A 19,968-nucleotide genomic window follows, 5' to 3' on the forward strand; every position below is an offset into this window, starting at 1 on the left:
GACACCGTTTGCCTTGATGAAAGCTTTGCACACTCTTGACATTCTCTCAACCAGATTCACCTGGAATGCTTTACCAACAGTCTCGAAGGAGTTCTCACATATGCTGAGCACTTGTTGGCTGCTTTTCCTTCAATATGTGGTCCGACTCATCCCAAACCATCTCAATTGGGTTTTGTGGGATTCGGGGGATTCTGAAGGCCAGGTCATCTGATGCAGCACTCTATCCCTCTCCTTCTTTGTCAAATAGCCCTTACACAGCCTGGAGGTGTATTGGGTCATTGTCCTGTTGAAAAACAAATGATAGTCCCACTAAGCCCAAAACAGATGGGATGGTGTATTGCTGCGGAATGTTGTGGTAGCCATGCTGGTTAAGTGTGTCTTGAATTCTAAATAAATTACAGACAGTGTCACCATAACACCTCCTCCTCCATGCTTTATGGTGGGAACCACACATGCAGATATCATCCGTTCACCCCCACTGCATCTCACAAAAACACAGCGTTTGGAACCAAAAATCTCAAATTTGGACTCCAATTTCCACAAGTCTAATGTCCATTGCTTGTGTTTCATGCCCCAAGCAAGTCTCTTCTTCTTATTGGTGTCCTTTAGTAGTGGTTTCTTTGCAGCAATTTGACCATGAAGACCTGATTCACACAGTCTCTGAACAGATGATGTTGAGATTTATCTGTTACTTGAACTCCATGAAGCATTTATTTGGGCTGCAAATTTCTGAGACTGGTAACTCTAATGAACTTATCCTCTGCAGCAGAGGTAACACTGGGTCTTCCATTCCTGTGGCGGTCCTCATGAGAGCCAGTTTCATCATCGCGCTTGATGGTTTTTACGACTGCACTTGAAGAAACTTTCAAAGTTATTGAAATAGTTCCATATTGACTGACATGTATTAAAGTAAAGATGGACTGTCATTTCTCTTTGTTTATTTGAGCTGTTCTTGCCATAATATGGACTTTTACCCCCACCCCCTTATCCCAACACAACTGATTTGCTCAAATGCATTAAGAAGGAAATAAATTCCACAAATTAACATTTAACAAGGCACACCTGTTAATTTAAATGAATCCCAGGTGACTACCTCATGAAGCTGGATGAGAGTGTGCAAAGCTGTCATCAAGGCAAAGGGGGGCGACTTGAAGAATCTCAAATATTTTTTAAACACTTTTTGGTTACTACATGGCATTATGTTATTTCATAGTTTTGATGTCTTCACTATCATTCTACAATATACAAAATAGTAAAAATAAAGAAAAACCCTTGAATGAGTAGGTGTTCTAAAACTTTTGACTGGTAGTGTATGCAAATGAACTCACCCTCGTTCCCTGTTCCTTGGCCTTCCTATCTGTTTGTCTGAGTTATGACTCTCAGATGTGGAAAGGACTGCTACAGCACTGTCCTACTCAAACTGTCCTCATCCCACCCTCGCCCGTCCCATGAGCCACTCGGTGTCGATACCCCCACCCCCTTACCTTTGTATTATCTCAGTATTGTCTTCCATTATTAGACAATGAGTCAGACAGGGATGGTTGTTTTAAGAGACTTTATTGTGCCACACAGGTAAAAACTACAGGGGGGTTTCATTTAGTGCACACAATACAAGAGACAGATCATAATAATAAACATTGCACAGAAAATAAAATATGTCATTTATACATCTTGTCATAAATAAAGTCTATGTATCAATGAATATGAAGTGGGTCTTTGACTTTGAATACACAACTTCTGACTGGGGTTCTGTGGTTTTGAAGGAGTCCTATAGTATAAGATACATGTTTGGTTGAGTGAGTGGCTCTTTAATGTTAGAGTAACTTTAACCCCTGAATACCATCCAAATCATTTTTTAAGACTGACAAAGATCTCATTGTTAGTCGACTCGAGACAGTGTCTTCTACAGATCTGGGCACCTTGAATAGGCAGACTAAAGATGGAACCCAGTGAATCATCACACTCATGATTCACTCAAACTAAAAAAGAACAGTCAGACCAACTTGGATCCAGCCTTGGCCAAATTCCTTTCCTCCGCATGACTTGGATCCAATTGCCTTCTCATCTCGTCCCATTGATCCAGACAGGCTTATCTGTCTATCACTGGTTTATCCCTAGAAGGACATAACTATCTGGATGACTGCATGGGAATGAGGATCCATCTGGTTAGCCAACATATTGACAATAACCGTATACAGTAGGCCTAGCTGTGTCCCAGGGCACTGGTCAAAGTAGTGCACTACTGTATATGGAATAGGGTTTCATTTGGGACAGAGCCCTGGGGTTTTTCATTGGCTAGGGGCTGTATCTCATAGTCTAATGGGATAGTACTATAACATTATTTTAAAGGATAAAACTGATTTGACTTGCACCAATAAACTACTAGGTCTATGAACAGTTATGGTAGCTTATAACGGTAATGTAAAATCTAGAATAAATTAATCATGCGGAAACACCTCCCAATTCTACTTGTTAATACTTTGCAAAATGTAAGAAATGACACAATGACATGTAGCCTTCTTTATTGCCTAGCAACGCATTAGCAGATTCCTTTCATATTGCTTTTAGAAGTCACAATTTTAACAATTGATTTGTTTTTATTAATTTATTAATTTTATGAATGCAATAAAATGATGTAATGTCTACCAAAAAACTAAATGATGTTGCACATCAGCTTTCACTTGTTGATTTGTTGCATAGCTATGGCAGTGGAGGCTACTGAGGGGAGAACGGCTCATAATAATGTCAGGAACGGCGCACATGGAATGGCATCAAACACTTGGTTTCCAAGTGTATTTGATAACATTCCACTGATTCCGCTCCAGTCATTACCACAAGCCCGTACTCCCCAACTAAGTTGCCACCAACCTCCTGTGAACTGTGGCTATGTTTGGCATGAGGCCGTCCATCATGTGACTATTGAAGCATTCTGCTTCAGTCATTACCACAAGCCCGTCCTCCCCAACTAAGTTGCCACCAACCTCCTGTGAACTGTGGCTATGTTTGGCATGAGGCCGTCCATCATGTGACTATTGAAGCATTCCGCTTCAGTCATTACCACAAGCCCGTCCTCCCCAACTAAGTTGCCACCAACCTCCTGTGAACTGTGGCTATGTTTGGCATGAGTCCGTCCATCATGTGACTATTGAAGCATTCTGCTTCAGTCATTACCACAAGCCCGTCCTCCCCAACTAAGTTGCCACCAACCTCCTGTGAACTGTGGCTATGTTTGGCATGAGTCCGTCCATCATGTGACTATTGAAGCATTCCGCTTCAGTCATTACCACAAGCCCGTCCTCCCCAACTAAGTTGCCACCAACCTCCTGTGAACTGTGGCTATGTTTGGCATGAGTCCGTCCACCATGTGACTATTGAAGCATTCCGCTTCAGTCATTACCACAAGCCCGTCCTCCCCAACTAAGTTGCCACCAACCTCCTGTGAACTGTGGCTATGTTTGGCATGAGTCCGTCCATCATGTGACTATTGAAGCATTCTGCTTCAGTCATTACCACAAGCCCGTCCTCCCCAACTAAGTTGCCACCAACCTCCTGTGAACTGTGGCTATGTTTGGCATGAGTCCGTCCACCATGTGACTATTGAAGCATTCCGCTTCAGTCATTACCACAAGCCCGTCCTCCCCAACTAAGTTGCCACCAACCTCCTGTGAACTGTGGCTATGTTTGGCATGAGTCCGTCCACCATGTGACTATTGAAGCATTCCGCTTCAGTCATTACCACAAGCCCGTCCTCCCCAACTAAGTTGCCACCAACCTCCTGTGAACTGTGGCTATGTTTGGCATGAGTCCGTCCATCATGTGACTATTGAAGCATTCCGCTTCAGTCATTACCACAAGCCCGTCCTCCCCAACTAAGTTGCCACCAACCTCCTGTGAACTGTGGCTATGTTTGGCATGAGTCCGTCCATCATGTGACTATTGAAGCATTCTGCTTCAGTCATTACCACAAGCCCGTCCTCCCCAACTAAGTTGCCACCAACCTCCTGTGAACTGTGGCTATGTTTGGCATGAGTCCGTCCATCATGTGACTATTGAAGCATCAGGGGTTAGAACCTATAAAGGATTAAAAGTCAAGTGAAAAACACAACTGAGGGCTCTATTCAATACATATTGCAGAAAATCAAGCGTTCTATAACGCTTCAGCGATACTGGCTTAACAAAGCCCTAAATAGTGGTAAAGTTTTCTGGTGTACTCTTTTCTAAACAACACAATGACATCGTATCTGTTTTCAGCTCTGTTGACTCCCTCCCCAGTCCCCCCCTCATCCCCCACCTCCCTTCTGTTCTCCATTCTTTCTGCACTGTCATGCCTCGTGAACACATGATGCGCCTCACCATCCCCCCATTTGATCATACTCATCCTCTCTCGCTCCGTTTGAAGTGAAAGTAAATATTCTGTATACAGCATGGTTCACACAACATGTGGCTATGTCTGCCCTACCTCCTATAGCCTCACCTTCCTCCACATTGAACATTGCTTGTCCATCCACACATGTCTGTTTTCCTGCGCCTCTGTCCTTTTCTCAGAGGTGATGGTTGCAATGGGGGTTGTAACCACACCTACTGGTGTGCCCTTGAGCAAGGTACTTAATCCTAATTGCTCCTGTAAATTGCTCTGGATAAGAGCCTCTGCTAAATCACTAAAATGTAAATACACAGAATGAAATAGATTAAGACTATAATACACAATGGGTTTAATCTTTCAACCAGAGACTCCCCAAAAAACTGCACTTATTTCATTAAGGCATTTGATAACCTATAAAGTTATCATGTTGAAGGATCATCAAAGATAGTGGATAACTTAGATGGTTTCCTCAGGCTGTTTACCATTGAAAAAAAATTGTCCCGGTTCCCTCTCTTGCGTGAACATGCTTTCCTGTGTGACCTCACAGCTTCTCCATAATGTATGGCATGCTCAAGTGAGAGAGGGAAGAGCTGGCTCTGGTCTACTTAGTGTCCACTCTTGCTCGTCCCACCCACCAAACCAGAAAAAGTGAGACGGGCCAATAAGTAGCCCAAAGTGGCTCCACCCCATCAGAAAAGAATTAGGGAGTCTAGTGTCTCTCTTTCTCTTCTGTCTCTGGCATCATCTGGTGGTGACCATTTCACCTTCTTCAAACCAAAAGGACAACACTGTTATTTCAATCGATCTCATATTTTTCCAGGATATGATTTTATCAACCAGTTGATTTAATAAACGGAATGTGTTTTTCAGGGGCTGTTTTTAAGCTCCTCGCTTGCTACAATCACATCCACACATATTAAACAAGCTTCATCTCTGCTTTTATACGTACTTTATAAATAGTAATAAGGGAGATTTATAAACGGCTGATCCACTAATATTATTTCTAATGAAAAGTTGTGTTCAAGCAGTTGGTTTCAGTCAAGAGCTGTCATGGTCATGAGATCGAAGTTGATTTGATATCATTGGAAGATTGACACCATCTCTTCCATAAACAGGTACTGAAAACTCAAGAGAAATTTGGCATTGAGTTTCACTTCCAGAGCTTGCTTAAACTCAATACTGTACTGTGCAATTAACCTAAAAAGAAAACAGCAATCTTTGGTAAATTAATGAATGAAATGAATTATTGGTCAAATGGACAGCTCACTAAACCCTCAACCCCACCTACCTCTAGCCCAACACCCTTTCCAGTGTGAGATTCTGCATTTTTGGAACATGTGAAGATATGCAAGGCTACTGCAACTGCACTAGATCTGCTGACAGTAATAGGAATACATTAATCCGCGATGTAAGTAGCTAGACTAAGAGTTAGTGATAACGTTAAACTAAACTGTAGTAGATTGTTAGTTTCTATCGTCTCTTGTTGTGGGAACTGCCCAGTCTGGTGCCTGTATCATCTACCCCTCTATCACTCTGGTTCTCCCCATCCCAATCTGTCCCTAAGGGGTTGGCTTTCAAAATACACAACAACAGAGAAACACAGAGAGAGGTTTAACCAAGACCAGAGATAGATAGCCACCTGTCATGGGAGCCAAATGGATAGCCACCTGTCATGGCAGCCAAATGGATAGCCACCTGTCATGGCAGCCAAATGGATAGCCACCGGTAATGGCAGCCAAATGGATAGCCACCTGTCATGGCAGCCAAATGGATAGCCACCGGTCATGGCAGCCAAATGGATAGCCACCTGTCATGGCAGCCAAATGGATAGCCACCGGTCATGGCAGCCAAATGGATAGCCACCGGTCATGGCAGCCAAATGGATAGCCTCCTGTCATGGCAGCCAAATGAAGAGCTACACAATGAGAAAGAGGAGAGTGAGAGAGTTCAGATCAAGACAGTTCTGTCATCATTATAGCAGTGGAAGTGAAGACTTAAGAACAGAAATAGGAAGTAGTCTATGCTAGGCTGAAGCCGAGGAGTCGGGGAAGGATGGTCTTTGGAATAATGAGTCCTGAGGTGCTTATTGCTGTGTCCTGAAGCCAGAGGAGGCTGTATGGAGAAGCCTCTCTCAGCCTGCAGGCCTGGAGCTTGTTTTGGTGCCATCAACCTTGAGTTGGGTTGGGGGGGTGGTTGGGGTATCAAAACCCCTAGGCTGCCGTAAGGGGAGGTGGGTGCAAGGGGGTAAGGGGTTAAGAGTTTAAGTTCTTGGGGTAGTTGTTGTTGGTTCCCCCAAAGGTCAGAGTGGGAACTGGTTGAGTTGTTCCCCCAAATTTTGGCGTGGGGGTAAAGGAGTAAGAGCAGGGCCTCAGGGGCTGGTTGGGTTGCTCCCCCAGGGTAGGGAGGGGAAGAGGGTATGGGCTGAAGGGTAGGCACTCTGGGGCTAGTTGAGTTGCTCCCTCAGGGTAGGTGAAGAGGGTGCTGAGTTCCTGGAGTGTATGTCTCTACTTGAGTCGGCGGTGATGGTGGCTCTGCATGTCTTCCATAGTGACCCTACCCCACGCACCGATCACAAATGCCTCAATCTCACACTCGTTCTCACCGCGAGCGATACGGAAGTAGCCGTTCTCCCCCCAGTTCTTCCCCCACGAGTTGGCAGCGATCTGGAAAAGTCAAGCGTTATTAGGAAGAGTGGCATGGGTTAGAATGTGCTGTAGATATAGTTGATACATAATAGACAAGAGAGAGAATATGTGATTCGTTAGGAATCCTTTCTTACCCAGAACTTCTTTGTTGTCCCATCATAGTTCCTCTCTTCTCCCCACCTGGAACAGAACACACCGAGATGGATTACGGACATGATTGTTTTCCACTAAAGGGCACAAACTGGAACTAAGAACAATCGGACAATGAAGATGTGTGAGAACACAAACACACAAGGGGCCAAAAAAATATTATCTTTGATCTTCATAATATGCATGCAGGCTGTTCCACCAATTAGGTGCCCTTTGAATAGTGTAATTTTGTATTTTTTATTTCACCTAATTTGAACATTCTGTCATATAGAGCACATGTTTAACTTCATTTAAAAACAGTTTTCCATCTCAAGAGGTTAAATAAATAAAAATGACAGTGCTCATTAATTAAGTACAAAATAAAATAACAGGGTCGACCGTAAAAGTGTTGACGAATGAATCTTAGATCCGCCATAAATCCCCTTGTGACAGGGGGGATGGAAGTTTGTAAGTCGCTCTGGATAAGAGCGTCTGCTAAATGACTTAAATGTAAATGTAAATGTAAGTTTCTTGTGTGAACAGAGAGGGGAAATTGAATACAAGCTTCACAAAAAAATGTTAAATTGTGAAAACATTTCTAGCCTATCTATGGGTAACAGGGTTGGCATAATATGTTTGACCCGCTCAGTTTGAATCACTAATCAGATTAAATAAAAATTAATCATTAGAAATTACTTTGTCAAAGCATCAAAATAAGTAGGGCTTCACAATGATGGTGAAAACTTGGAGAAATGTTGGGGTTAAGAGGGTTCAAATCTTTCTACACTCTTAGAAGAAAAGGGTTCCAACAGGTTCTTTGGCTGTTCCATAAGATAACCATTTTTTGGTTCCAGGTAGAACTATTTTTGGTTCCAGGTAGAACCCTTTTGGGTTCCAGTGTAGAACCCTCTGTGGAAATGGGACAGCCAATGAACCCTTTTAGGTTCTAGATAGCACTTTGTTTCTAAGAGTGTAGAAGACACAGGGGATGCAGAGAGGGACATGTCAATTTTCCATATGGTCAATATTAAAAGGGCACTCATTTTATATGAAATGTCATAATGTGCACAATTTCTACTTAAATATGAAAGGGACTCAAAATGCACTAATTCCATGGAACCATCCACTGAATTTTCAAATCATGCTAATTTTTTTTTTTACATATATAGTTAAAATGTTGTGTATTTTTACTTTTTAAATATATCCCACCCTATAGGAATGTTAAACCTGAGAGCTTTTGACACAACTGATGGTGAATTCTAGGAACAGCCAAGTAGAGCTGATGTACTGGGTACAAAACATCTTACATCTCTTAAATAGTATCCTGAAAACAAGAGGTTATTTATGACCATGGCTAAGGAACACCAGAGCAGTTATATTACCCACACACATGTACATGTACATGTCTCCCCTACATCCTACATCATTCAGATTCCTCAGCAGCACAGATTCCCCCCTCTGCCACTTCCCCTCGCAGCACAGGAAACAGGAAGGAGAGGGACTGCCAGGGAGGAAGTGGTCACCGCCCGACTCCTGTCATCTCACAGACAACAACATTGCTGAAGGTCGAGCGAGGCTCTCATAAATAAACCTTACCCCTGCAGAGGAATCTCTTACTCTCTCCCTGTCTCTCTCGCTCCTTCCCTAACCAGCATGCTTTGATCTCAAGAAGTCCAAGGCCCATACATGCACATCATCCTCAGCTTCTGGTCCTATCTGGCAGTTGCCCCCAGTCGGAGGCGGCCCAGCGTCCCAAACCGAACTTCCCTCCCCTTCCTCGCTCCAGTTCTATTCCCATCCTGTTTTGTGAACACCAGGCCCTAGGGCCTCTAGGAGCCTCCAAGGGAGACTTTCTCCTTTTATAAGAGAAAAGGAATGCTGGGAAAGAGATGTGATATTTTCAGTCGTTTCCAAAACATTGGTGAATAATGCCAACCTTCAATCAGCAAGTTTCTTTATAAGTCGAGTCTGGTTCGGACAAGAGTTCAAGGGTCATCATTCTCTGAATAGGCAAATACAAACAGCTGTACACACTGGGGGTCAAGGATTTGGGGCTGTGTGTGTGCGCACGCATGTGTGTGTGTGTGTGTGTGTGTGTGTGTGTGTGTGTGTGTGTGTGTGTGTGTGTGTGTGTGTGTGTGTGTGTGTGTGTGTGTGTGTGTGTGTGTGTGTGTGTGTGTGTGTGTGTGTGTGTGTGTGTGTGTGTGTGTGTGTGTGTGTGTGTGTGTGTGTGTGTGTGTGTATGTGCATGCACCTACTTGTGGGTGTGGGTGCTTATGTGCGTGTGTGTGTGTATATACAGGCAAAGCCAGAGAGCCAGACAGAAATGGACCACAACGGAGCCCTTATCTCCCTCAGTTAGCATTGTTCCTCCAGGACAATGAGGGACATACCAGTCCTCCCCTCCCCTACCTCTGACCTGCTCCATGGGCCTGATCCTCTCTCTGTCCCGTACAGTTGGGATCAACGCCCCAGACAATGCCTTTTCCACCAGATTGGACCTCTATGTGCTAAACACAAACTTTCCCAGGCCCTTGGCTTAATAGAATGCACTGCAGAGGGATTTCGGCTGTAAAAACAGTGATTGGTGTGATGGTCAAGCTCTACGCACCCTGGCCCTCCTTTCTTTTCCCCAGCCCATCCCTAAATCCATACCCTTGGTGCCCCCGAGCCTCACGTTTGCAGCCCAAACCAGCGAAAGAACCGCAGTGTCAGCGGAGGAGGGGGGAGACTAGCTTCAACCGTCATCATCATCAGTGGAGCATGCTGCTCAGACCAGACACCAGCAGCGTGCTAGGACAGACCAGACACTAGCAGCATGCCAGGACAGACCAGACACCAGCAGTATGCCAGGACAGACCAGACACCAGCAGCATGCCAGGACAGACCAGACACCAGCAGCATGCCAGGACAGACCAGACACCAGCAGCATGCCAGGACAGACCAGACACCAGCAGCATGCCAGGACAGACCAGACACTAGCAGTATGCTAGGACAGACCAGACACTAGCAGTATGCTAGGACAGACCAGACACCAGCAGCATGCTAGGACAGACCAGACACCAGCAGCGTGCCAGGACAGACCAGACACTAGCAGTATGCTAGGACAGACCAGACACCAGCAGCATGCTAGGACAGACCAGACACTAGCAGTATGCTAGGACTGACCAGACACCAGCAGCATGCTAGGACAGGCTAGACACCAGCAGCGTGCCAGGACAGACCAGACACTAGCAGCGTGCTAGGACAGACCAGACACCAGCAGCATGCCAGGACAGACCAGACACTAGCAGTATGCTAGGACAGACCAGACACTAGCAGTATGCTAGGACAGATCAGACACTAGCAGTATGCTAGGACAGACCAGACACTAGCAGTATGCTAGGACAGACCAGACACTAGCAGTATGCTAGGACAGACCAGACACTAGCAGTGTGCCAGGACAGACCAGACACTAGCAGTGTGCCAGGAAAGACCAGACACTAGCAGTATGCCAGGAAAGACCAGACACTAGCAGTGTGCCAGGACTGACCAGACACCAGCAGCGTGCCAGGACAGACCAGACACTAGCAGTGTGCCAGGACTGACCAGACACCAGCAGTATGCCAGGACAGACCAGACACTAGCAGTGTGCCAGGACTGACCAGACACCAGCAGTATGCCAGGACAGACCAGACACTAACAGCGTGCCAGGACTGTGTATATATAGTGCACTACTTTTGCGCCGAACCATATAAAGGGAATTTGGTACTATTTGGGACTCAGCCTTATGCAATTGGCATCGATATACCAAGACCCTAGACCAGGGGTTCTTAAACCTTTTCAACCTGGGACCCAAATTTGAAATTCTGTGTTTTCCTGGGACACAAGCTTAGGAAAAAATGCAACTATATGTAAATATCAGTACATTTCATTGCCTTTATGCCTAAAGAAAAATGCTATATAGACAAAAACAAATAACAATGAAATACCCACAAATATCTTTTCATGTTTATTTTTTCCCATTAAAACACTCTTACATACCTGTCTAGGTTGGAACTGTTGCTGTTAAAATACAATAAATCATTTAATTCTTAACTGGAATAAACAGATTGATCACATCACACAAATAAAAGCACACACACACACAGGCTTTTTGATTGTGCAACTCTAAGTAACAGTACAGATAAAACATTCAGGCCTACTGTACATCTTACTGTAGAAATGATCAGGCCTACTGTACATCTTACTGTAGAAATGATTGTTGATAGAAAGTCTAGGTTGGAACTGTTGCTGTTTTAATACATCTTTTTTAAATTCTGAACTGGAATAAAGATGTAGACCAGAAAACACACACATACACACAGTCCTAATGAGAGGTATGTGGCTGGTTGAAGTATACAACAAGCATGTATGTGGTGCCTAATGAGAGGTATGTGGCTGGTTGAAGTATACAACGAGCATGTATGTGGTGCCAAACTGGATCAGAACAGGAGACTGCTTCCTGCTGCAGATGAGCGACCCAGAACTGTGAGTGTTTGCCTCAAAAAGCATCTTCCTTCAGTCAGTTTATTCCAGTTCAGAATACTAATTCTGGATGTTTGGTCAGGACGTGTCGTTTTATTAATTTGTTCGTTTGAGACTCATTACTAAGCACTTCCCCACACAAAACACATTGTGGGAGCTCCTCGTTATTTCTCAAAGTCTGTATGAAAGATACAAAAAGTAATCACTGTATTTGCGTTTCATGACGATTGAGCTCAGTCGGAATTTGTGGCTAGCATGAGTCCATTTCATGATGGCGAGTGGGAATAACAAGGCAGTGCCTTGAACGACAACGCTGCAGCGTGTGGGTCGTGGAGTGATCATCAACAACACCTCAGAAAAAAGATCCGGTAAACCGCGAAGCACACTGGCATCTCCCCCCTACCTACCTTTACCTCTGCCACGCGCGCAGCAGCCAAACTGAGCAGAGAGCGCAGTTGCACTTGGTCAAATCAATTCCAGTAATTAATGAAATAATTATACATTTACGTCGCGACCCATGACCCACCATTAACAATTAATGACAAAGTGAAAACATGTTTTTTGAATCTTTTCAAATGTATTGAGAATAATTTACACAAGTACTCACATCCCTCAGTCAATACATGTTAGAATTGGTAAGTCACTAAGAGCTTTGTACACCTCGATTGTACAATATTCGCAAGTTATTATTTTTAAAAAATCTTCAAGCTCTGTCAAATCATTACTAGATAGCCATTTGCAGGTTATTCCATAGATTTTCAAGCCAATTTAAGTTTAAACTGTAACCTGGCCACTTAGGAACATACAATGTTTTCTTTTGTAAGTAAATCCAGTGTATATGTGGCCTTATGTTTTAGGTTATTGTCCTGTTGAATTTGTCTCCCTGTGTCTGTTGGAAAGCAGACAGAACCAGACTGAACCAGGTTTTCCTCAAGGATTCTGCCTGTGCTTAGTTCTATTCTGTTTTTTTTTTACCTAAAAAACGCCCTAGTCCTTCCCGAAGACAAGTATACCCATAACATGATGCAGCCTCCACTAAGTGGTACTCAGTGTTGTGTTGTATTTGTATTCAGGACATAAAGTTTTGCAGTTTTACTTTAGTGCCTTATTGCAAACAGGATGCATGTTTTGGAATATTTGTTTAAGGCTTCCTTCTTTTTACTCTGTCATTTAGGTTAGTATTGTGGCGTAACTACAATGTTGTTGATCATCCTCAGTTTTCTCTTATCACAGCCATTAAACTCTGTAACTGTTTAAAAGTCACGATTCGCCTCTGTGAAATCCCTGAGCGGTTTCCTTCCACTCCGCCAACTAAGTTTGGAAGGATGCCTCTATCTTTGTAGTGGGTGGGTCTATTGACACCCAAAGGGTCATTAATATCTTAATCATGCTCAAAGGGGTATTCAAGGTTCCCTTGTTTGAGAAGCATTGGAAAACCTCCCTGGGGTTTGTGGTTGAATATGTGTTTGAAATTCACTGCTCAGCTGAGGGACCTTACAGGTAATTACACGTATGTGTGGGGTACAGAGATGAGGAAGCCATTAAAAAAACATGTTAAACACTATTATTGCACACAGAGTGAGTAACTTATGTGACTTGGTAAGTATATTTTTACTCCTGAACTTATTTAGACTTCCCATAACAAAAGGGTTAAATACTTACTGACTCAATTGACATTTCAGCTTTTCAGTTTTTATTCATTTGTAAAAATGTCTAAAACATAATTCCACTTTGACCTTATACTCACAGACACACACACACATTATGAAAAGTTAAATGACACATCATCATATTATGAGACCCAAACTGAATCAGAAGAACAGGGCCGGAAGTGGATCCCCCATTGCTCAATGGCCGATCAGATAAGGAGCAGATAAACTGCCTCAATGACAGCTCTTAGCAGCTCTGCTTATAGTTGTTCAAGCCAACAACAGCAAACCTTCCAACTCCAGTTTTTATTATGTGGCTTTAACATTATAAATAGGGTTAAGTGCCTTGATCAAGGGCACATTGACAGATTTTTCACTTTGTAGGCTCAGATAGTCAAACCACTGACCTTCTGGGTTACTGGCCCAATGCTCTAACCGCTAGGCTACCTGCTGCCTGTACAAGGGGAAGGTGTGTTCATAAACCTTATCATTCCTAATCCTAGTCACCCATGTTTTCATGTCTAGAATAGACAGCCCAGTCAGACAGTACTCAACGAATACCTGATGACTCAGAGTAGACTAAACAATAGAGTATTTGGCCGGGACGGTGTGTTGGGGGTTGGGATTTAGAGAGGGACGGGGTGTTGGGGGTTGGGAGAGAGAGGGATGGGGTGTTGGGGGTTGAGGGTTGGGAGTCAGAGGGATGGGGTGTTGGAGGTTGAGGGTTGGGAGAGAGAGGGATGGGGGTTGGGAGTTAGAGAGGGATGGAGTGTTGGGAGTTGGGTGTCAGAGAGGGAAGGAGTGTTGGGGGTTGGGAGTCAGAGAGAGATGGGGTGTTGGGGGTTGGGAGTCAGAGAGGGAAGGAGTATTGGCGGTTGGGAGTCAGAGAGAGGGATGGAGTGTTGGGGGTTGGGTGTCAGAGAGGGAAGGAGTGTTGGGGGTTGGGAGTCAGAGAGAGATTGGGGGTTGGGTGTCAGAGAGGGAAGGAGTGTTGGGGGTTGGGTGTCAGAGAGGGAAGGAGTGTTGGGGGTTGGGAGTCAGAGAGGGAAGGAGTGTTGGGGGTTGGGTGTCAGAGAGGGAAGGAGTGTTGGGGGTTGGGAGTCAGAGAGGGAAGGAGTGTTGGGGGTTGGGTGTCAGAGAGGGAAGGAGTGTTGGGGGTTGGGAGTCAGAGAGAGATGGGGTGTTGGGGGTTGGGAGTCAGAGAGGGAAGGAGTGTTGGGGGTTGGGAGTCAGAGAGGGAAGGAGTGTTGGGGGTTGGGAGTCAGAGAGAGATGGGGTGTTGGGGGTTGGGAGTCAGAGAGGGAAGGAGTGTTGGGGATTGGGAGTCAGAGAGGGAAGGAGTGTTGGGGGTTGGGAGTCAGAGAGGGAAGGGGTTGGGGGTTGGGGGTTGGGAGTCAGAGGGGTTGGGAGAAATTGCCCTTTGGCACAGATCTAAGATCAGCCCCCCCCCCCCCCCCCAAACCTACCCTCACATATATTGAATCATAAACATCTAAACTGACCCTTCATCATCGTCTAGGGACGACTTCATTCTCCTTCTAGGGAGACAGAAGATTTGCAGTGGGGGTGGGGAGATAGAAGGATTGGGGGTGGGGCGCCAGAAGAATTAGGGTGGGGGTGAGGAAATATAAGGATTGGGGGTGGGGTGAGGAAATATAAGGATTTGGGGTGTGGGTGAGGAAATATAAGGATTGGGGGTGGGGGTGAGGAAATATAAGGATTGGGGGTGGGGGTGAGGAAATATAAGGATTGGGGGTGGGGATGGTGAGCCAGAAGAATTGGGGTGGGGAGATGGGGCAGGAGAGGGGTGGGTAGCTAGGCAATCCAGGGGTGTAGTGTCTGCCAGCCTACATTTTTGTGGTCTCCGCGGTCTGTCTGCGTGACAGAGGACTGAAGCCAAGGTGTGTCTCAGAGACTCAGAGCGACCGACAGACCGACAGAGATGGAATCTCTTACTCACACTGAACACAACACACCTGTGGTAGTATGCAGGTCTGGGAATGTTGACGGGTTGATGTTTTTTTATTTGATCATTTGGTATATGTAAACAAATACTAGACTTAGATATTGATAATCTAAAAAAATTAAAATATAATAAAATATGAATGCATGGATTTATTCCAGAATTTAGAAAGGTTAACACTGAAGCCATGAGATCAAAAGTAATACATTAATTTTCCTATAAGTGCTGCCTCTAACATACTGTACAATGGATAAAAGCTCTATCAGATGGGAGATGATTGACAGCCTTACCCTGTGATTCTGACGGAGTGTGTGTTGTGTTTGCGGTAGTGTGGTGGTTTGGTGAAGCTGACGTCTGTGTGTTTGTAGATTCCACTCTTATAGACGAAGAAGTCCTCATGGACCTCCAGGATGGCTGCAGGATACACAGGGGGAAAAACACTATCAATGGACTGGATACACAGGGGGGAAAACACTATCAATGGACTGGATACACAGGGGGGAAAACACTATCAATGGACTGGATACACAGGGGGAAAACACTATCAATGGACTGGATACACAGGGGGAAAAACACTATCAATGGACTGGATACACAGGGGGAAAACACTATCAATGGACTGGATACACAGGGGGAAAACAATATCAATGGACTGGATACACAGGGGGAAAACACTATCAATGGACTGGATACACAGGGGGAAAACACTATCAATGGACTGGATACACAGGGGGAAAACACTATCAATGGACTGGATACACAGGGGGAAAACACTATCAATGGACTGGATACACAGGGGGGAAACACTATCAATGGACTGGATACACAGGGGAAAAACACTATCAATGGACTGGATACACAGGGGGGAAAACACTATCAATGGACTGGATACACAAGAATAAAAACACATTATCAATGGACTGGATACACAAGAATAAAAACACATTATCAATGGACTGGATACACAGGGGGAAAAACACATTATCGATGGACTGGATACACAAGAATAAAAACACATTATTGATGGACTGGATACACAGGGGGAAAAACACATTATCGATGGACTGGATACACAAGAATAAAAACACATTATTGATGGACTGGATACACAAGAATAAAAACACATTATCGATGGACTGGATACACAGGGGGAAAAACACATTATCGATGGACTGGATACACAAGAATAAAAACACATTATCGATGGACTGGATACACAAGAATAAAAACACATTATCGATGGACTGGATACACAAGAATAAAAACACATTATCGATGGACTGGATACACAAGAATAAAAACACATTATTGATGGACTGGATACACAAGAATAAAAACACATTATCGATGGACTGGATACACAGGGGGAAAAACACATTATCGATGGACTGGATACACAAGAATAAAAACACATTATCGATGGACTGGATACACAAGAATAAAAACACATTATCGATGGACTGGATACACAAGAATAAAAACACATTATCGATGGACTGGATACACAGGGGGAAAAACACATTATCGATGGACTGGATACACAAGAATAAAAACACATTATCGATGGACTGGATACACAGGGGGAAAAACACATTATCGATGGACTGGATAAACAAGAAGAAAAACACATTATCAATGGACTGGATAAACAAGAAGAAAAATACATTATCAATGGACTGGATAAACAAGAATAAAAACACTATCAATGGACTGGATACACAAGAATAAAAACTCATTATCGATGGACTGGATACACAAGAATAAAAACTCATTATCGATGGACTGGATACACAAGAATAAAAACTCATTATCGATGGACTGGATACACAAGAATAAAAACTCATTATCGATGGACTGGATACACAAGAATAAAAACTCATTATCGATGGACTGGATACACAAGAATAAAAACTCATTATCGATGGACTGGATACACAGGGGGAAAAACACTATCAATGGACTGGATAAACAAGAAGAAAAACACATTATCAATGGACTGGATACACAAGAATAAAACTCATTATCGATGGACTGGATACACAAGAATAAAAACTCATTATCGATGGACTGGATACACAAGAATAAAAACACATTATCGATGGACTGGATACACAAGAATAAAAACACATTATCGATGGACTGGATACACAAGAAGAAAAACACATTATCAATGGACTGGATACACAAGAAGAAAAACACATTATCAATGGACTGGATACACAAGAAGAAAAACACATTATCAATGGACTGGATACACAAGAATAAAAACTCATTATCGATGGACTGGATACACAAGAATAAAAACACATTATCAATGGACTGGATACACAGGAAGAAAAACACATTATCAATGGACTGGATACACAAGAATAAAAACACATTATCAATGGACTGGATACACAAGAATAAAAACACATTATTGATGGACTGGATACACAGGGGGAAAAACACTATCAATGGACTGGATACACAAGAATAAAAACAGATTATAGATTAACTTGACACACAGATACACACACTTTTTACAGCCAAACCAAACCAATCTATAGCTTTGCAGGTGGTTATAAAAGGACCAACCAAAGGCAGTGTCATGCCTCAATATTGTTGAAAAACATAGATAGAATCAACTTGACCATTAATCCTAGTCAGGTAGGGCCTAATTCAGACTTAAGATAAGGAGACTCAACATGTACTTAAGTAAAACATGTTAAAGCATAGCTGTAGTTTGAAGGTAACCAATTTAGACTCCAACTTTGTACATCAGGCATATAGTTTCTATGCTTGACTGATAGCAAAGAGAGTTCAGCCATATAAGTTCCTTCTTGCACTAAACTGAAATTAATACACCACTAGGAAAAAACAAACTCAAAAGCTCATTCAATTTCCTAATTTCTTTACTTTTTCCGAGCACGGTTTCCCATTTCCCCCTGAGAAGAAAACATCCAAAAATCAGAGTGCAGCTGTGGTGTTGGGCCACTTTGAACCTGTGCTTTATAAACTCTGAACTCCCTGTGACTTTCTCATTAGTAACCCACCTGGGATAAACAATCTGGAACGCTCACTGAGTCATTTCCACATTTGGAAGGACTACCTGTTCTTACTGAGCTACCGTTCTCTTTGTCTCTTACGGACAAACAAGGACACACACTGCTCTCTGGCAAAGGTAACGACAGAAATTCAAGGGAGAAGAAAAGAGGAAAATGTGACAAAAGGCCAATGTTTCAGTCCTGCTGTTTGGAACAATACAACAAGGCTGGCACAGGCTCACAGACTATCTCTGCACAACCACACGTACACATACACAAATATATTTTTTATTTGATTTAACCTTCATTTATAAAGGTTTTTCTCATTGAGATGAAACAAAACAACTTACATACACAATATTGAACAAAACTATAAACACACATACAGTACAACAATTACATATTACATAAAGAAACCCAAATGTCATAACTAAAAACAGCTGTCCTAAAGACAATTATACTGTTCTATGATATTTACATCAACCAAGTGTAAAAAAAAATCCACCAACGTGACTAGATCATACAATTGTAAAATGTTCAGGAGAGAATTCCAGGACCACGGCGCTGAGTAACTAAAACTATTTCTACCATCAAGCTGAGTAACTAAAACTATTTCTACCATCAAGCTGAGTAACTAAAACTATTTCTACCATCAAGCTGAGTAACTAAAACTATTTCTACCATCAAGCTGAGTAACTAAAACTATTTCTACCATCAAGCTGAGTAACTAAAACTATTTCTACCATGACCTGTTCTAATTCTTGGTACTGTTAAAAGCAAATGAGAATGGGACCGTAAATTATATTTATTTACTGACCTGATTAAAAAAGATAGTGGCATTTTACCCAATATGGCCTTATAAATCAGTGTATACCAGTGTTTAAGACTATGCAAGGTCAATGACAACCAGCCAACAATGCTGTAGAGATCACAACCTGAGGGCCACATGATATACTGAATCAAGTGCTCTCGGGGTGGTGGTTGAGGCCTGCATATATATAACATCACTAAAATCTAAAGCCGCCAGTAATGTACATCGTACCAGCTCCTTCCTGGCCTCCAGAGAAAAACAAACACTTATGCCGATAGTAAAAACCTATTCTCAGCTTGAGCTCTCCATTTGAACAGTGAAGCTCAGCTTGTCATCCACCCACACTCCCAAATATTTATACACTTTGACTTGCTCTATAGTATGTCCATCCAATATAGCAATGAAAAGATTAGTAACATGCCTGGCATTTGAAAATACCATACGTTTTGTTTTACCTGAATTCAGAACCAGCATCAAATGATACAGATTTCTGTTGTATGTTGTTAAATGATCTTGGGCATTTTCAAAAGATAAAGATAAACTACTACCACTTGAATGAAGAACAGCATCATCTGCATAAAAATGAACATCCGCTGTTTTAATTTGATCCCCAATGTTTTTGATTTACAAAATGAACAACAGTGGGCCCAAAATAAAACCTTGGGGAACACCTGAGCACAATTCTATGGACTCAGATTTACAACCATCTACTATTACCCATTGTGTACGATTTGAAAGGTAATTTATAAACCAATCTAGAGCATGACCAACAATTCCACAACATTTTAACCTTTGCACTAACACAGCATGGTCCACGGTGTCAAATGCCTTCGACAATTCAATAAAGACAGACGCACAATGTAACTTCTTGTCAAG

The 19,968-nt window shown here is 43.0% G+C and overlaps 1 protein-coding gene across 2 annotated transcripts in view; it reads right to left on the minus strand.

Moving 5' to 3' along the window:
* Nucleotides 1–1,540: 1,540 nt before the first annotated feature.
* LOC124043227 (tubulointerstitial nephritis antigen-like) overlaps nucleotides 1,541–19,968 on the minus strand; it is a 78,733-nt gene continuing 60,305 nt past the window's right edge. For both annotated transcript variants that reach the window (XM_046361561.1, XM_046361560.1), the window contains exons 10-12: nucleotides 15,546–15,669; nucleotides 7,143–7,188; nucleotides 1,541–7,026 (exon numbers count right to left, since the gene is read on the minus strand). In XM_046361561.1, the coding sequence (XP_046217517.1) occupies nucleotides 6,868–7,026; nucleotides 7,143–7,188; nucleotides 15,546–15,669 (329 nt within the window). In that variant the 3' untranslated portion in view covers nucleotides 1,541–6,867. The remainder of the gene's footprint in view (nucleotides 7,027–7,142; nucleotides 7,189–15,545; nucleotides 15,670–19,968) is intronic.

This window comes from Oncorhynchus gorbuscha, linkage group LG09, assembly GCF_021184085.1.
Source record: "Oncorhynchus gorbuscha isolate QuinsamMale2020 ecotype Even-year linkage group LG09, OgorEven_v1.0, whole genome shotgun sequence".
In the NCBI taxonomy this organism is placed as follows: Eukaryota; Metazoa; Chordata; class Actinopteri; order Salmoniformes; family Salmonidae; genus Oncorhynchus; species Oncorhynchus gorbuscha.